The sequence below is a fragment of the Aphelocoma coerulescens genome, chromosome 20 (assembly GCF_041296385.1).
Source record: "Aphelocoma coerulescens isolate FSJ_1873_10779 chromosome 20, UR_Acoe_1.0, whole genome shotgun sequence".
Lineage (NCBI taxonomy): Eukaryota > Metazoa > Chordata > Aves > Passeriformes > Corvidae > Aphelocoma > Aphelocoma coerulescens.
The window spans coordinates 6,747,740-6,766,749 of NC_091033.1; the positions used below are offsets into that span (position 1 = coordinate 6,747,740).

At 50.1% G+C, this 19,010-nt stretch overlaps 2 protein-coding genes across 4 annotated transcripts in view; one reads left to right on the forward strand and one right to left on the reverse strand.

The window, feature by feature from the left end:
* Positions 1–1,493: 1,493 nt before the first annotated feature.
* Positions 1,494–8,007, forward strand: KCNS1 (potassium voltage-gated channel modifier subfamily S member 1). Its single transcript, XM_069034120.1, has 2 exons — positions 1,494–2,575; positions 7,552–8,007. Exons 1-2 carry the CDS (start codon positions 1,610–1,612, stop codon positions 8,005–8,007), a joined length of 1,422 nt encoding a protein of 473 aa, XP_068890221.1. The 5' UTR covers positions 1,494–1,609.
* A 5,350-nt stretch (positions 8,008–13,357) lies between these two features.
* The window catches only part of STK4 (serine/threonine kinase 4), a 46,389-nt gene continuing 40,736 nt past the window's right edge, over positions 13,358–19,010 (reverse strand). For 2 of the 3 annotated variants that reach the window (XM_069034145.1, XM_069034147.1), the window contains exon 11: positions 13,358–16,465. In XM_069034145.1, coding sequence (XP_068890246.1) covers positions 16,307–16,465 — 159 coding nt within the window. In that variant the 3' untranslated portion in view covers positions 13,358–16,306. The remainder of the gene's footprint in view (positions 16,466–19,010) is intronic. The other variant, XM_069034146.1, reaches the window with a different exon arrangement.

Consider the following 19,010-nt stretch of genomic DNA (forward strand, 5'->3'; position numbering starts at 1 on the left):
CATTTCCTGCACCCACAGCCCTGATCAGTTTAAAAACACCTCCAGGGCTTTACCATGGCTCCATTACCTGTTCCTCTGCAGCTCTGCTCTGACCTCCAGATTTAGATATGAGCATGTCCCCCAGGTCCCTGCCAGTTTGACAAACCTTTTACACTGAGTTTCTCAGACGGTGGAAAGCAGGTAGAGCCCTGGTGTTTGCCCCACAACCCCTGTGAGATGGCTGGTGAGCAACAAAGGGTTGCAATGGGGTCTATGGGAGTCCCCTGGGCGGAGGGACCCACCCCCTGTCACTGACCTGGCCTTGGCCCCCGGTGGTTGCTGTGGGACCAGGCTGTCCTGTATGGGGTGTGCTGGCACTTCAGCATCACTGCAGGGGCTGCAGCCTTTTTTCCCTCGGATCCTGCTGCCTTTCTGTGCCCTCTGTGCCAGTAGCCCCTAAAATCTTGGAAAATTCTGTGGGTGACACAAGACAGGAAAAAATGTAATTCCTCGACCAAGAAAGCAGAGCAGCGTCCCTCAAACCCTACCACTCCATGCCAGGAGCAGGGGGATCCCATCACTACAGGGCTGCTCCATGTGTCCCCTGGATGTTTTGATGAATAAGGTAGGTGGAAAAATCGGATTTCAAGGTGGTGCATAAAGATCACAACCCTTTTTATTTGCCTTTTTGCTCTAAATTTCTGGTCAAGACAGGTAAATGCATCTGAAGGTGTGAAAATGCTTTTCTTTCTTTGATGCTTTAAGTGTTTTTCATTAGAAAATAGAATTTCTGCTGCAATAAAAAGCCCAGATCCCTGAAACTTATAAATTCCTAAAACACAGTGGAAATCAAAACTCTGGCTTTTTATTTCCCCATCGACATAGAGATTTTATTGTCATCAATGATTCTGAATCATGTTTCTGTTATGTTTCAACATTATCAAAATAATCTTAATATTTTACATGGCAGAACACACAAGAGGAAACAAAACAGGCAGATGAATTGTTTTGACACTTCTTCCTCTCAAATTCTCCCTGAAACTGACACCTTCTGTGACAATACTTTGATTTGGCAAAACTGCCTGTGCTGCTGGAAAGATTGAACCGTCTAAGGACTTTTTGACCAGGCCTAATTAGCAGTGTAGGTAGTGGGGCTACAAAGCACTTCGGCAGAATCGCAGCAGTGGTGATTTGACAAGATCTAATTTTTCCTCCAGGAGACTCTTTGGGGAATAAATCCTCTCTTCAGTGACTAATTACTCGTTTGAAGAAGGAGAGCCCCATGGGTGAGGTGCTGGAGGTGCATTAAACTGCCTTCCTTAGGCCATTAACAACCTGCAAAGGGAGAAATTTTAGGAGGTAAAAAAGCAAGGAAAAGTTTCACCTGGAAAAATCATTGGCTTTTCTTTTTTTAGCTTCCATACTGCAGGAGAGCAACTGTCCAAAGCTGTTTCTCTCCCCTTTTTTTTTTCCCTGGTCCTCATTTTCAAAATGCAAACATCCCTCCTCACTTCCTAGGGTGCTTCTGGCCCCCCCCTCACCCAGGAGCACCCAGACCTGGGGGAGCCCTGTGTCCCCTCCAGCCCCACTGTCTCATCCACAGGTGGAACCCGCTCCTGCTCTGCTGATCATGGTCAACAAGACCTTAAATTACTGGGGTCCCAGTTTTGAGGAGGACGTTATCAACATCAACGTGGGGGGTCTGAGGAGGCGGCTCAGCTCCAGCGCCCTCTCCAAGTTCCCCGACACCCGCCTGGGACGGCTGCTCTCCTGCGACTCGGAGGAGTCCATCCTGCAGCTCTGCGATGACTACGACGTGAGTGCCAGGGAGTTCTACTTTGACCGAAACCCCGGATTCTTCCTCTACGTCCTCCACTTCTACCAGACAGGGAAGCTGCATGTCATGGAGGAGCTGTGCGTCTTCTCCTTCTGCCAGGAGATCGAGTACTGGGGCATCAACGAATTCTTCCTGGACTCCTGCTGCAGCTACCGCTACCACGAGCGCAAGCTGGAGAGCCGGCACCACAACTGGGATGAGGAGAGCGAGGTGAGCAGCGTGGACACGTCCCCTGATGAGATCTCTGACATCAACCACGACCTGCTGCGTTACAGCACCCTGCGCTGCGGCAACGTGCGCAAGCGCCTCTGGCTCACCATGGAGAACCCCGGCTACTCCATCCCCAGCAAACTCTTCAGCTTTGTGTCCATTAGCGTGGTGCTGGTGTCCATAGCCACCATGTGCATCCACAGCATGCCCGAGTACCAGGAGGTGGATGAGAATGGCAACGTGCTCGATGAACCCATCCTGCACAAGCTGGAGTATTTCTGCATCTCCTGGTTCACCTTCGAAGTATCCTCTCGCCTCCTGCTCTCGCCCAACCCCAGGAAGTTCTTCACGCACCCACTGAACCTGATTGACATTGTCTCAGTGTTGCCCTTCTACTTCACCCTCCTGGTGGATGTGACCATGGGCAGTGACTCGGAGCTGGGCAACCTGGGCAAGGTCGTGCAGGTGTTTCGGCTCATGAGGATATTCCGGGTGCTGAAGCTGGCTCGGCACTCCACTGGACTGAGGTCACTGGGGGCCACCTTGAAGGTAAACTGGCTATCTCCTTGTCTACTCCTTTAGTCTCTGGGCAAGAAGGAGACTTCAGGCATGGCTGGGGGACGTGGAAGTCCCTATTTGCAGTGAGCTCCCAGCTCTGGGTCGTGCCTGGCAAGCTTGCTTGGGGTAGTGGGTTGGGCTGTTGGTGTGTCTGCTAAAGAAAACAAGTGTGAGGAGCACTGACTGCAGGAGTGCTCTGTACACACTCAGCACAAACACCAATCCACCCCATTTTGCCTCGTGCAGCACTGGTGCTTCCAGGGTCTCAGCAATCCCACTGTGGTATGAAAGCCTTGTTGCACAGCACTGGAATGGACTCAGCCATGCATGGGTGGATGGGGATGTCCCACCAGAAGTGAGTCAGTGTCTAGCTGGGCTGAGAGTGACCTGCTGAGCAGGTAGCAGGCCAGCCAGCAGCTGCTAGGTGTGCCAGCACCAGTGTGCATGGCTCAGGGCTGCTCCTGTCCCCAGTTTGGGAAAAGGGGAAACCTCCTAAGGGCATGCTGCCAGCTGACCAGAGGCCAGTGTCCAACCCCTGGTGCCTGGCCATTTAGGGAAACAGAAATCATGGTGCAGCTGAGCTGATACAGTGAGGTCGGGACTGGCACAAAGCAGCAGTAGAAAAACAAAGGGGGACTTGCATGGCCTGGGACAACCAGCCCCAGGCAGGGTCTGTGCCCTCAGCAGAGCCTGGGTTACCAGCAGCTGCCCCTCAGTGTGATGGAAAAGTTGGCATGCAGGGCTGGGGGAAGCTGGTCCCAGGACCACGTGGTCCTCAGGAGGAAGGTCTGGAGGAGGAAATGCTGACTGAGTGGAGGACCAGAGTTCAGGTATGCCTAGAAAGCATCCCTGCAGGTTTGGTGAGAGGGTCCACATCCCCATAACATGCCCCAAAGCTGTGTTTCTGCAGACCCCCATGCACAGCACCCCTGGCCTCTTCAGACAGACCAAGGGCAACTTGAAATCTGCCATGCAATCCTCACTATCCCCGTGCCGCAGCCAGATCTCCGTCACTGCAGCTCAGTGGTGAAGCAGGACCAGCCTCCACACCCAGTGTGGTTTGGCTCACCCCCACCATCTCTCCCCTCCACCCTGGTGCTAAGGGCCACGTTCCTGAATCTGGGGAGAAGGGAACTCACCTCCTGTGAGCACCTTCTGTGCTTACACAGAAAATCCAGCCTGGTGCAGAGGCCAGTTAAACTCGGCCTTTAATTGTCCCTGGTTCTTGGTGATTGCATCAATGGGAATCCTAAAAGCTGATCCTTGAGCCTGCTAAGACTCAGAGTGATACATGCTCCCCATGCCCCACCACACATGGGGCTCATGCTGGGCATGGGGGACGATCAACAGGGCAAACACCTCATCTTTGCTCCTGGGCCCCATGTTCAAACCAGAAGACTGTGTTTTCAAGCACTGCTTGTGCAAATATCCCTGTGCTTTCCCCTCCTCAAACATCTGGTGTATCAAACGAATGGCCAAGGAAGCAATCTTTGTGACAGAGCCTGAAATTCAACCAAAGGGACACCCTCCTCCCACTCAGTGCCTGGCCAGGGAGGGAGCTGCAGCTCCTCGTGCTGCTCCCTCTGAAGGGCCATCACAGGGATGAGTAGCTGGGGACACCCTGTTTTTGCTGCTGCAGCAGTGACAGGGCTGGCATGGGGTGTACTGGCATCAGCAGGACTCGGCTGCTGGGGTTGGACCCATTCCCGTGGCTGAGTCATGGAGAAAAGGAACCATTGAGTGTGAATGGGGTTGAGGATGGGCAGCAGAAAAGGTCTTCTGCCAGCTTCTGCTGTGAAGCAGGATCAGCCCTGCCCAGAACTAATCCTGCAGAGCCCACAGAGCATCGAAATATTCCTGGCATCCTCAAAACCTGCTGAAACAGAGTCCAGGGAGGGTTGTTTGAAATGAAGATGCCTGAAGTCCTACCTGCATCATACTTCTGAACACTTACCGTGAAAGAGCACTGACAAGTGACAGACCCAGGTAACCCTGCTGGTGAAATTTAAGTAAACTTGCAGACGTAGAAAAGGCTCCCTATGTCCTGTCAGTGCTCCATCTGAGCATGAACACCTTTCAGCAGAGCAGGCACTGATGGACTCACGTGCACATTACTAAGCAGCAAACAAGATCTGGGGAGCTGGCAGTGTCCCGGCTCCGGCTTCTGATGAGCAGCTGATTCACCCAGTGACGTGCTGGGAAGTGCCCCTTCCTGGGGACTCTGTAGACAGCTCTAAATGGGGATGAGCAAAGACACAAATCTGATGCAGCAGCTTGGCGTTGTGATTTAGTGGGCACATAAATTACAATGACTTGTTAATCATAATTTACTTCCTATTTCAAGAGCAGAAAGCAGGAGCAGAGCAGCGAAGGCTTTTAACAGCCAGGAAGCGGGAGCGATGGCTCTGGCAAGCTGAGTGATGGTTCTGCTGCCACGGAAGTGCTAGCAGAGGGAATTCTGCCACTTGTGCATCATAAACCCTGAACAGTCCTCAGATTGCTTGGGGCCTGATCCACAGCGTGTTTAATTTGAGGAGAGGCTTCCTACACGTCTCTGCTCTTCCTCCCTGCCATGCTCGACATCCGTTACCGCTATCGCAGCTCTGCGGGTGCGGGTTTGGAGCCCCTCTCCCCCTGGCAGTCGATAGATGTTGGTCCCTGGGTAATTGCAGCACATACAGGGATCTTCAGGAGTTGCTGTCTGTCCCCCTCAGGGGCCTAAATATGTAAAGAGGCTGGAACTGCACATCACACGTCACCCTGCTGTCGCTACCATGGGCCACCTCTGCTCGGTTTCCACACTGGTATTTCTGGCAAGACTCAAACTGGGCTCTTCCATTCCGACTGTCTTCTGCTGCACTGGAGGAAAGATGTGCATTTGGCAGGAATCTGGAGAGACTGCTACTTGGAGGGCTTTTTGCTGGAGTCTTTTATTACCTAACACTGCCTCTCCTAAGGCTGGCTACTTGCTAAGCCTGCAACCGCCCCAAACCCTGGATAAAACTGCATCCCACCCAAACCCTGGCTAAGCCTGCATCCCAGCCAAACCCCAGCTGCAGCTGCCTTCCCCCTCCATCAATGAGCAAACCAGAAGTTTTGCAGATAAATGGCTGCAAACAGGTGGCAGCCAGTGCCTGAGGATCAGCTGGGACATTCCTGGAGCCTTCCCTGTGCTGCAAACCCTGACCCTGCCTGTAAACTGAAACAGCAGGAGCTACTGAGCTGCCTGACATTCCCTTTGCCTTCCCCCTCCAACACATCCCAGGGTCAGAACAGATACTCTTTAAAAATGTGTGAGGTTATTCGGTGCTGCTGGTCCCCAGGTGGGATGTACAGACCTGCTGTTAACTTCCAGCCAGGAGCAGGTTTTTCATGGCCAAGTGATACATCCTTGAAACTCGGTGGCTCTGAGCTGTTTGTCCTCCTTGAAGAGCTCCTGTGGCACTGCTATAGGGCATCTGCAGCCACAGGTGAGGGAGGAGAAAGAAGAGGAGAAGGAGGAGGAAGGGGAGGAAGAGGAGGTTGTTTGGTATTACTGGCATTAGCTAAGCAGCTTTTGCCAGCTGTCCAAGCAAAGTCTCCTCGCTCCCTGCCATGAATCCACCTCCTTTAAGTCTCATCCTGACCACAGAAGCCTTTTCCCACATCTGCTGCTGTTTGCTTTGCTCAAATGTTGTTTCCTTTAGCCATTATGTGGTCTCCAATAAAGCATTCTCTGCTTGTTAGGAGACTGGGAAAAAATCCCCACGATCAAAGCTCTGCTTTCCTTTCCCCAAAAGATGAAGAGCAAGCTGGCAGGTCAGTGGGCAGAAACATCCAAAAAATTCACTTGTGTCAGTCAAAAAGTGGTTGGACAAGCCCTGCTGGGAGGATGGTGGTGGCAGTCTGTCCCCTGGCAGTCCCTTGCTGCCTTGTCCTCCAGCTGCCCACTGCCTTTTCCCCCGGGCTTCTGGCACAGGTTTTATACTTTGTTCAAATATTAGGAATACACAAAGAAAGATTGCAGCACAAAGGTTTTAGGTTGAAACCAGAGAAACAATGGCTTCTTCAAGGAACATTGCACACCTCTGCCATCAGAACTGGGTGTTCCATGGCTCTGTTCCCACCAAAGCTCCCAGACCCCTTGGGCTGAATCTCATCAAGCTGGGGCTTGCAGCACCCTGTTGGATGGGTCTAAGACCAGCCCATGCTGACACTGGATGGATCCCTGGACTGCCCTGATGACCAGGGGTGTTTGGTTTCATGTCAGCTCTGATGTTTACTTGGAGTCTCTGACAGAGGAGCAGCAAAGCCTGAAGGGAATGTAATTATCTCAGAAACAGGAGTTTCTACACGTGCGTAACAAAGTGTTTCACAGATGCTGAGGGTCAGTGGTGTTGGGGTACAGGAGGTACCCGGGGACTCTGGGGTCCCCAGGGAGCCTGGGCTGAGACCTGGGTAAGAGCTGAGCTGAGCCTGCAGCAGAGGCCACGTCCTCCCTGCGAGCAGTGCCAGCAACTCAGGAAGGTACAAATTGCTTCTTTTAGTGGCTGCCTATTAGGTGGTTTCTGGGGACCTGCCAAGATAAAAGGAAAATGTGCTAAATATTGTTAGCTGAGATCAGGCCAGAGTGAATGCTGGAGGCAGGGGAGCAGCCTCTGCTGGGGATCCCTGGCTGGGGAGCACAGATCTGTCTTCCCTCCCAGCACTCGCAGGCTGGTGGAGTGCAGGGAGGCAGCTGTGGGTGCCAGGAACGATTCCTGGCTGCACCACTCGCTCCAGATCTGTCACCCTTGCACTCCCCACCCCATCCCAGTCCATCTCTGGAGCAGGACAGAGCTGGATAGAGCAGAGATCCCTGATGGAGGCGTGCAGGTAGAATGTGCAGGTGTCTGTGCAGGTGTCTGTGCAGGGCTGTGGGATCTCTGTGTCCTGGCTGTGCTGGGTGTGGTGGCCCCCATTGACCAACGCTCTGCTTTGCCTTCCAGCACAGCTACCGGGAGGTGGGGATCCTGCTGCTCTACCTGGCTGTGGGGGTCTCTGTCTTCTCTGGAGTGGCCTACACTGCTGAGAAGGAGGAAGACGTTGGCTTCGACACCATCCCAGCGTGCTGGTGGTGGGGCACGGTCAGCATGACCACCGTGGGCTACGGTGACGTGGTGCCTGTCACCGTGGCGGGGAAGCTGGCGGCCTCGGGCTGCATCCTGGGGGGCATCCTGGTCGTGGCACTGCCCATCACCATCATCTTCAACAAGTTCTCCCACTTCTACCGCAAGCAGAAGGCGCTGGAGGCGGCCGTGAGGAACAGCGGGAAGAAGGACCCCGCGGAGGTGGGGAGCATCTCCAGCCATGACCGAGACTCGGAGGCTCTGAGCGAGACCTCCCTGGACAGGGGCAGCCCCGACCGCCGTGGTCTGACCCCCGGCGCCCACCCCAGCCCCTGACCCCCGGCTCTGTGGCCCTGGGGCACGTAGGACCTGCCTGCTCATGGGGAGCATGGCACCGGGACAGGCGGAGGAGCCACGGCCGGCATCACCCCTGCCCTGCAAAGGATAGGAGGGGTTGGAGGAGATGCTCAGTGGGCGCTGGCTGCTTCCAGACCCTGCGTCTGCCTGGACGTGTCTCAGCCTTCACCCTGCTCACCCGTGGCTGCAAAGGGATGTTGTGGTGCTGGGTATACCCCTGCCAGAAAGGGAGGCAGAAAATAAGAAATACAAGTGACCCCTGATCAGGCACTGCCCCAACTGTATGGAGGGGGATTTTCCTCTGCCCTGAGGTTTTATGTTGTCCAGGGTGTGGTTAAATAGCTCAAGGATGAGGCAGCCCTCAACCAGGCCGGCAGCCTTTACAGATCCTGTGCCAGGTCGACAACTCCAGCCCCAGCCTTGTCCTACCCCCAGCTGGAAAAGAGCCTCGAAAGGCTCAACTGCTCCTCCCCCAGCCATAAGGAAAGGGGTCTGGGAATGAGTCTGTACAGGAGGAGAGGCAGTGACCAGCTCAGGGTGAGCCCGATGGTCCCCAGCCCCTGCAGTGGGATTGACTGAACCTCACCTTCTTTCCATTGCAGCCAGGATTTATCTGCTCTCCTGCACTGCCACTGCTGGGACCTCCAGGGATCTGGGGCTGTGCTGGGAGGGTGGCACAGCTGGGAGCCCTGCCCATGCATGGGGGAGGAACATCAGCTGGGGATGACCAGGCAGAAGGAACACTGTTCTCTGAGGCAGCAGCAGTCGGAGGGAATCAAGCTGGGGGAACTGAGAAGCCAATCCCAGTGGGGCTGTGCCCCAAGCGCTGGTCTTCCTCGCCACAGCCCCCAGCCTGGCTTAATTCTGCCCCTTTTCCTCCCTGTCTTAGGGCCAGGCAGGGCAGGAGGGCTGTAAGGAGGGGGTCGCACTGCCCCAGGCATCCCTACAGGGAGCTGAGCTATGCAGGTGCCGCTGCACTCACCTTCCTTCTGCAGGGAGAGAGCTGGGACAGAGGGGACCTTGCACTGCTCCTTGTCACTGCAGCCCCTGAGCACCTCACAGCCGGGCAGGGAGGTCAGCCTGGAGCACCAAACCCCTTTCTGCCTGGCCCCCCAGCCCACCTGAGCACTTTTGAGGCTGCTCCCAGCACAGCATTAATTCCCTAGAGAGCTTTTCCTTGCCCTCCCACCCCCTGTTCTCTGTTTGGAAATTGTGCAGCTCCATTGCACACAGAGGAGTGCACCCAGCAATGCCTGTTCCGAGCAGGAGAAACGGGTATCCTGCAATCCCAAATCACCTCAAACACATGTTGATGGCTGCAGGACGACCCCAGGTACCTGGATTGTGGGGTTTGCTGCTGGTTGTCCTGGCTGGGTTTCAGCACAGCCACCAGTGCCAGCTCTGCCTATAGCCATCTGCTGGTCACGGGCAAGGAAAGCCAAACCAACACCGGTGCAGGTCCAGCCTTTCCAAACCCAGTGGGACTCAGGAAGGGTCCCCAAGGAACAGTGGTGTGGGATGGGAGGGTGCTCATGCTTCTGGCATCATCAAGTCTTCCAGTACCGACGGTTCATGGTCTGCTCTGCGCTTATTCCTGCTGGGAGCTGGGACTGGAGAGCAGCACCCTCTGCTCTGACCAGCTCCTGCTGCACTCTTACTTGAATACAGGAAGGAGTTTCCCCTTCTCAACATAAATATTCCAGTAGCAAAATGTATTCAAATGTGAAGAGTAAATGACATCTGTTAATGAAAAAGCATTATGCAAATAATTAGGAGCATGTAAATTAATTTTCTATCTATGCATGGGATGCATACTGTATATTTTATTAAAGACCTCAGTGATCTGCTGTGGATGCTGGTTTCTGTTTTGTGGCAGCTGGATGTTCTCGTGCAGCCCATGGGCTGAGCCAGGGCTGGGTCGAGGTGAGCAGGAGCAGCTGAGCTGCTCCCACAGCTCTGCAGGTTCCCATCAGCCAGCTCCAGCACCACCTTGGAGCACAGCACAGCTCCCACCTCACCCCTGCTCTGGATGGTGTGCTGACAGCCGGTCCTCGTGCCTGGACCCCTGCTGTCATCCTGGCTGGAGCAGTTTGGATAACATACCTTCCTGAGGCTCAAAGAACAAGGCATTCACGGGGTGTGAGGGAAGAGGCTGGAGCTGGTGAGCTCTGGGAAAAGCCACACAGGGAGCCAGGCATCGCAGCTGGGAGTGAGGGAATCCTGATGTGGCCTCTCTGATACTCTGACATGAGAGGGGCGTCTCTAGGCTGTTGCTCTGCAGGGGCTGGCTGGGGAGGGCAGGACCATTGCTGGGTGTGATAGGAGTCAGGGATAAAACAGAGTTTAATCTTTATTCCTTTGAGAGCTTTTCCACTAAAATATTAAAAATCCACATACTTCTGATCATTCCAAGGCAAAAGCTCCCCTACCTTGGGGGCTAAAAGCAAGGCAGGATCTCCTGTGAGCCCCTCTGCCACATTGCAAAGGCACATCAGAGGGGGCTGGTGCACGAGAGCTCCTAGCTCCGGTTTGGGGAAGCCACAAAAGATCTTTTCTTTTTTTAGCCTCCTGCTCTCTGTGAAGACATTAGGATTTGTATGGCTCTGAGTAACTGCACTAGGAAAATCCTCCCACTGCTGTGCAGGCAGATCTCGCAGAGCTCGAGCTGTGCAGAGCAGGGAAGAGCCGGGTGCAGGAAGGTGCCCAGCAGCAGAGTGGGTGAGCACTGCCCACGCTCCCCAGTGAGACACGGCTGTGCAGCACCGGGCTGCCAGGACGGGCCTGGCTTACTATTTCTAAGGCAAGTAGGAAACTCATGTTCTTTTGCTAATCCCTAATCAGTTTTCCTGAGTGGCTGCATTTTCATTTGATACAGTGGGTAAATCAATTACACACTTTATCAGGTTATTCCTACAAAGCTGCTTTCCACATTCAGAAAATGATTGACTAAAGCATGACTCTCTTGCCTCCAGGGAACGGTGATTAAGGAGTGACCTTATTAAGCAATTTAATGCAGCTGAGAATTAGACAACTCTGCTCAAAGAGACAAAGTAAACTTCATTACCTTTGTTTAAAACTTCTTTTCCTTTGCCAACTTTCAGATCCATGACTACTCTTGAGCATGGTCTGTGCACTCATCTGGTAATTAGAAAACCAGGAGATTTGAAAGGGTTTCATCTGTAGGAAGGAAAGACGACTCACTGGCAGTGTTTTTGGGATCTCTCCTGCTCACAGATTCCTACAGCCCTGCTGACCTCAGCAAAAACCAGATCTCACTGCTTGAGCACACTGCTTGACATGTTAAATCAGTGTTACTTCCATTTGCTGAATTATGTAAGGAGATCAGTGAAGACAAACAGTGCAGTAGTTCCATTTTTTCTTTTTTTTAATACAAAATAACGCTAGACCACTTTTGCCTTGTAGTGAGACAGCCCCAGCATTTGCATATACTTAGGGGTTCACTTTAGCCTTTATCTGAACCCAGGCTGTTAACTTAGTTGTAGGGAACACACAAAATCAAGACTTCCATTCTAACCATCTGAGAAAGCCAAATGAGCAGCCTTGAAGGCATGAAATTAAATTAACCATATATGCCTAGATAGGTCCCACAGTTTCACAGAATAAAAACCACAGGTCAGGGGTGCAGGGAGGCACAGCACCAGCAGTGCATGTTCACATCCAGACCTCAAAAAACTGCCCCAGGTTTCTTTCAAGATCTTGCTCTCTGTGGTGAAGGAGTGACGATCCAGAGCTTGTGAGCCCCTTGGGCTGAGGAAAATCCACCCTATAGCTCAGTTGTCTGCTGACTGTGCACAGACAGGTCTGCAAGAAGCTGCTGTGACCACTCAGGATGGGACTCAGGGACTCTGGGCTCCCTCCATGTCCAGCACTGTATTGATTTGGACAGCAACAACCTAGAGGGGAGCAGGACAGTCCTTCATAGATGGAATTGAATTGTTTTAAAGTTTTTAAACGCATTGGCTTTCTTCCGGGGCTCTTAAATTAAAGGGCAATTAACTTTCAGTCTGGAAAGAGCTGATGGGTATTTCCTGGTTTGACTCTTCAAAATTTTGCCAGAGTGATTAGTGAAATGAAAAATTGTCAGCTCTTGAGGCAGGGCTGTCAGCCAACGCTCAAAGCATTTATCCAAGCTCAGACTCTTTTGGCCTGTGGAGAGCAGGAAATGGTACAAAATGAAGGTATAGGAAATGAATAGCTGGGCAGAAAGGACACTGGCACAGCAGCCCCTGTACCTTAGTGCTAATAATTATTAAAAACTGCTGGTGCTATGGGCTTAGTGTACAGCTGACTTTTTCCCCTATGGGGGGGAAAACCAAGGCTGAACATCAGTCTCAGCTGATGGGTACCTGTTGTTGGGTTTGTTAAGTCACATGCAGGAGTTTGTGCATCAGGTGCAGAGCTGCCAGCACGGAGGGAGTGCACACAAACACTCCCTGGTACGGCTGCACAACCCTCCCTCCCTTTGTGCTGGGGCTCCACAATATCCTGAGAATGTTGCTGAGAATACGTGAGAGCTCCAGGCTCTCCCAGTTACTAGAAAAGCCGGCAGCCTCCCTCCCTTTGATTTCCATGCTCCTTCCCAACATTTAAAAGCTCAGATCTATTTTGTTTCTTCCGGAATTGCTAACCAAAGCTGACTCCTGAATGAATTCTGTCTCTGCTCCAGTTAGTCATCCCTCCAGGACAGATTTAGTAACTGCTCAGGGAAACCACATCGAAGCCAACAGTTCACCATTGGAAGGCAGCACCCACTCACTGTCAGCTTCATCTTTTTCTGAGCTAGAAAGCTCAAAGTGCAGCAAGTGAGCTAGAATTAGGAATGAGCCTCTAGCCTCACCTGTTGTGTAGGAAGGTGGATAATTGATACGTACCTAGCCCCAAACCTGCCTGCAGGCTCAGGGAAGTTTCTGCAGAGACAGCAAAGACCTGCACAGAAGAGCTCAGCATCCCCATCTGCCAAAGCACCCCGTGGGACAAACATCCCTCCTGCAGGACTGGAGCTCCAGGCAGGACTGCCCGTGCTCCTCACTGTTGGAGCTGCCTGAGCATCACCTCCTGAACCCCCACAGAGCTGCCAGCACATGGAGCTGCCCCTCTGCTCAAGCCATTTCACCCTGAGCTGCAGAATTAGTAACGTTTTAAAATGTGTCTGACATGTTCACTGCCTGTGTTCCTGAGAGCTTGTACTCCCCTCCAGAACGTTGCATAACATTGGCTGATTAGAGGTGCACCATGTTAAAACTCGTCCTGATAAACAACACCACCCCAAAATATTTTAATGCATAAATATGAGTCACGACACTGATGCTTTCAGGTAGGGACAGTTTATTTGCCCCTTTGAACAAATAAGGCAAGATATTTGAGAAAGATCAAACAAAATCTCCTGTATCAAACTGAGAGGAATGCAATAAAAGTTACTGTTTCATACATATACAAACTAAAGACCAACACGATTATATACAAACAGCCAGATCTTACAAAACAGCATTTCAAGTCAGCAGTTTATGCCAGTGTTGCTAATTTCTTTGTTACAAAAAAAGTTAAAGCTACAAACTTCACATTTGTAAGTCTCACATGACTGACACCATCAGTATCTCTGGGTTTTAGAAGCAAAGAGAATGGTTTGTCCAGAACCGTTTCCACAATGCAGATGAACCCAAGGAGCACATGAATGCAGCTTCAAAATTAAGCAAGATTTTTGCTTAAAACTTTGTCAAAACAGCCTTCCCTTATGGTACCAGCCTTGGTCTTAGCTTGGAGGACTTTGAGAAATGAATAGGTACTGTGCTCCCAGACATTCTACAAAGGGACCAAAAAGGGACATATTTTCTCTAACAAATTGAAAATCAGTGAAGGAGAAAATAATTCCTCTGCATTACAGCTCCAAGTGCAAGAAACATCATTAAGTCTCACCTACTGCAAGCATTTAAGAAAGGTTCAAAGACAGTTAAGCCATTGGACCAGTTTTAGTTATTTTGGTTTGTTTGCTATATTTTAAGACAATCACGTCAGCAAAGCAGAGTACTTCAAGAGTGCTTACATTCAGTTACAGCAGTCACAGGTTGCATATTCTGCAGACACCACCCTGTGGTGTTTCACCTAAAAGTTGGGGTTTCTAATGCCCTCTGATCTCTGCAAAGTTACCTACCCAGTGCAGAGGAAAAACTCCTTCCAGCAGAGCAGGCTTGACCCCGGCCCCACACAGGCAGTGCACAATTTACCACGTCACAGATCTCTGTGTCTGTCACACCAGAGGTGCTGGGCCAGGTCCACCCACGTGACTTATACAAGATCCAACACTGACCAGTGAACTCCCTCCTAAACTGGGGGAATTTCTTTGATGCAAAGGATGCTCATGATAGTTGCTCATCATAAAGACATGGTTAGGGCAAAGCCTATTGCACAGATTCCAGATGAGCACGGTATGAGCCCTGATGTTTCCCAACACCTGAGGCTATCAGATTGCTGGCTATCCCAGGATGTGCTCTTCCTGCAGCACCCTACATACACTGCTTACTGTCTCCCTTTCCCTTAGGGACAGCTGTGATCCTGTGCATTATCAAACTGAGACAAACTGATGCAAGGAGCCCTGCAGAGGGTAAGAATGGCTTGGTTCCTTTCACAGCTGTGGAGCAGAACTGTGAGCAGCAGCCAAGAGCCTGCTCCAGCGGGGAAACAAGACTCTACAGAAACATGAAACGAATATGTCACCTCTGTAGCAGCATTGATTCAGGAGACACTGCTGTTTAATCATCTAGGTGATGTACCAAGGCCTAGTTCAGAAGCACAACGTGGAAACTGCTCCCTCTATCAGAGCAAAGTAAAAATATATTGGTAGAAACACTTGCTCTGTCCAAACATTCCATCATATGCTAGGAACACCTAAAACTACACAGCTCTGCTGTTACTGCCCACGGGGCAGAGGCATTGCTCAGTCTCTGCCCTGCAAACAGGCTTTGTTTTACTCTCCACTCTGATGTGAGCTGATTGCACCATCCTCACAGCGATTGTACGTGCTTGGGGCATTGTGGCTGATTGGGCTGTGCTGGGCAGGGATGGCAGGGAAATTAAAAAAAAAAAAAACACAAGAGCATCCAGAGGAACTGGAAGAGACTGAACCTCTTCCAGCAGGACGTCGGTAATTGTCTTCTCATCCAGATCAACTCCGCCTTTGCTCCACCACCATAAATGCACATCTTTGTTAATTCAACAGTCTTTACTTTCAGTTCAACTCTCCCGATGTGCTAAACCTTGCGGAAATGTGAAGGATTGTGAAATCAAGTTTTTATTCAAACATCTAAAGATGTAAATTTGAAATGAAGCCTATAAAATATTTCACAAGCTGTGGAGATTTTTAAGTCCTCTTAAACACAGCCGAAGTACCTAATTCCTGAGAGAGGTTCACACAACTTCCACCCATTCAAACGCTGTTTCCTTTTCCCAGCACTCCATTCTCAGCAGGGTCTCCCTGAAGGACATTTCCAAACAGACAGACAAAGGGGTATCAGATCACTGACTGGCTTTTGGTTTTAAGTGGTTGCAGATTTTAAATTACAGAATGCCATTTCTTATGGAGGCACAACATGCTTTATCTAGTCGGATAAATTCATAAAGTACACAAAACGAGGACAAAACTGAGGTCTTGAAGAAATCACACTTGCTTAAAGCACACAGTGTAAGGCATGGGGCTTATTACAGGCTTTTTAAAAACTGAGATTGAAGTTTCTTTCAAAAGGCTGGAACAGTTTGAACATGTTCTCACCTGCTCTCTTCAGTGACCTAAAACTTATCAGTACCTTAACAGCAGAAACAGTTAACAGCTTGAGATCGAATGCAGTCTGTGCATTCACAAAGAAAAACAAAAACAAAAAACCCATGAACGAATCAGCTGTTACAGACAACAATCTGTATTAACTTAAACCAAAATGCACTCCTGAAAGTTCAGTTGAAAAGAGAGTGAGCCAACTTTCAATAGCCTACTTCTATCTGGTTCCTCTGGTTTAAAAACAATCCTCCTAAAAACAGTAACAGAACTCTTTTGGAATAATGTTTTAAATATATGTCTAACATTAAAACATACAGTCAGGATTTTCCACGTAATGGCATTCCTGAGTTCACAAAGGTGCTATGGAAAAATAAACGAGCAGAAGTATTGCCCTCTATTTTGCTAGCATATTTCAATAGAAATCAATCTGTTCAGTAGTCATAAAAGCAAGGGGCTGATTGTTTGAGGATGGAAGAACGTTCTACCCGTGGCTCAGAAGTTCTGCTGCCGCCGCTTCTTGGCTTCGATGGCATCGAGGATCGGCTGCCGCTTGGATTGGTACTTCTGGCGAATCTCCTCAATCTCCTGTTCCATCATGGGATCTAGGGCAGAGAGCCTCTTCTGAAGCTCATCCACACTCCAAGTCTTCAGCTAGCAGGGAGACAAAAGAGGAACAGACACTGGCATCAGTGCAGCCACTGCCCACACACCTGCAGGGATCCTGCTGCTCCTCTGACGGCCGGAGCGCATCTTCCAGCAGGGAAAGACACGCAGAGCTCTGCTCCAGGCTGCTGCTCTCAGTGAGAGTGGTGTGAGCCTCAGGGTACTGCTTCTGCTCATTTCACAGGTACGTTACATGCTCTGGTTACTGGCAGTGTGAGCATACAACCAACCAGTGAAATGTTTCCCCCACAGAGCTGCTTTTTTAATGCTTCGTTTTGCAGGCTTAGGGCAGAAATGCTGCATTGAGATGGAAGGAAAGCAAAGCTCTCTTCTCCTCCCCTTTCCTTGCAACTAAACCTCCTCATGCTAAATGACAAAAGGAGACAGAGGGAACAGGAAGAAAATCATATCACTGACAAAAGCTGCAGGTGAAAAAAAAAGGCAATTATGTACTATGAGGCTGAATCTCAATCATGGTGAGGAATTCAGACTCTGCTACACCAGAAATCCCAGAGCACAAATGCACACCAGGTCACTTTGGGTCAGCCTCGTACTTATAAAATATGCAAGTACAATTTGTATTTTCCTGTACACGTGAAGATGTCAGGCTCGTCTGGACAAGCTCCCTTTCCCTGAATTCTCTTTCTGCCTGCCCTTTGTTTAACTGGCTCTCTTGTCCGTGCCAATTTTTCTCAGAACTGGCACTGAAAAGTTTTGCTCTGTGATTACAGATGCCAAGTGTGGCCTGGGACAGTCTATAGCTGTCCACAGCTACACCCTTTATGTAATGTTACAATATTATAACCTGTGGAACAGACGGGATTTTAGTATAACATTAAAAATATGGACACTGGAAGTGCTTCAAATGTTTACTTAAGCACCAGTCCTTTTCCCATCCAAGACCAAGTGATCACAGGAGAGACTGTTTTACAGGCACTGCAGCAGGACAGAAATGACTGTGCAGCACCTGCTATCAGTGAGCACCTGCTGTGGATGCTAAGAATATACAAAATAATTTGGGGTTTTTTCTTGTGCACAAGGAACTGTCAGGTTTTTTTGCTTTCAACAAATATCATAATTAAGTGACTTATCTTTATTTTCATGCAAGTGGGGCTGTTCTAGTTTAGCTGTTAATTAGTCAGCTGTCATGGTTATTCTTCAAGCCATATCTGAACCAAAACACACAGTGAAATGTTTGCTGCCTACTATAAGGCAACAAATGAATGTTTAATGGTAGTTTGCATCACTCCTTAAAACTAAGATATGGAAACCTGATGCCTTTTCCTGAGGTGGAAGAGATACCAGTCCCTAAATCACAAAGTCACCTGCTACCTGATTTCTCACAATTTCTTTTGAAGTTCTTTAGCATATTCTGCTAAACAAGATCTTTCCTAGTTGCTGTTTCAGGATCACAAATCCATTTTAATAATCCAGGCACATGTAAAACAACCTTTCTGCCCAGGGTATAGAGTCTTTCAGCCTTTCCAATCAGGCAACTGTTCATTAGAAAGACAAAGCACTTCCTCCACAAAGATATGTATTATTTATACACATTAATGCAACTTTAACAGACAGCAGTTTAAGTTGATGCATGGCACCAGTTGCCTTTTCACACTAATTTATTAAGGAGCAGTCTTAATTCCACTTCCTCACAGTCTAGGGAATTGAAAAGTCAAATAAAAATGAAAACCAGAAGAAAATATTAATACAAGGACTGAATACATACACTAAGCAGCTACAGCTCTCCCAGTGCTGGACTGCTTAAAGAGCGTATTGGAACAAATCTAAAACACCTTGCTCAAGGCTTAAGCCAAGCATTAGATGTCAGAAATTGCCCTAGGGCTGCAATCTTCCATGGATGCCCTTTGAGCCTTCTCTGCCATCCTCCTCAAGTGCTAGGTGCTGCTTAGAGCCAGAAACAAAGTTCCTGAGCTGGCAGAGCAGACGTAGAGCGATGGTCTCTCCAGAACATGTGGCAGTAAGAGAACACTGCCCTACTGCTGTCCTTGAACAGGATGGAGCAGCACGGGACATCCTTCGTGGACACCGACACACAAAGTCTCCCTGCTAAGCGTAAGAACTGCTTGCCAAGGGACACAACAGCTTTGGCAATTCCCGGGACTGTGTTTGTCAGGACAGATGGCTGAACAGTATGGAAGATGCTGGAGCACAGCTAAGTCTGGAGTGGGCAGAGCCCACAGATTTATATTAATATGAATCAACTGGGAAGTGGGTTACCTGCGTGACGCAGAGCAGTGGCTGCTAACGGAGCCTGATCACGGGTTAAACACGACGGGGATGGTGGCAGAAGGAAGGGAGGCAAGTCCATGTGGTGCAGGAATCTGGGAGCACAGGAACATCCTGTGTGCAGTGCTGTGTCAGTGAGGATGAACTATTCACAGAGTTTTCCTCTGCTATAACGGCACCCTGGCTGTGAGTGCCACGCTACTCCTGGAAGAGGCAGAGAAGCCAAAGGGCAGCACTGGTGAAAGGTTCAGGAGGTGACTGCTCAGCCCAGTGAGCTGATGGGAGA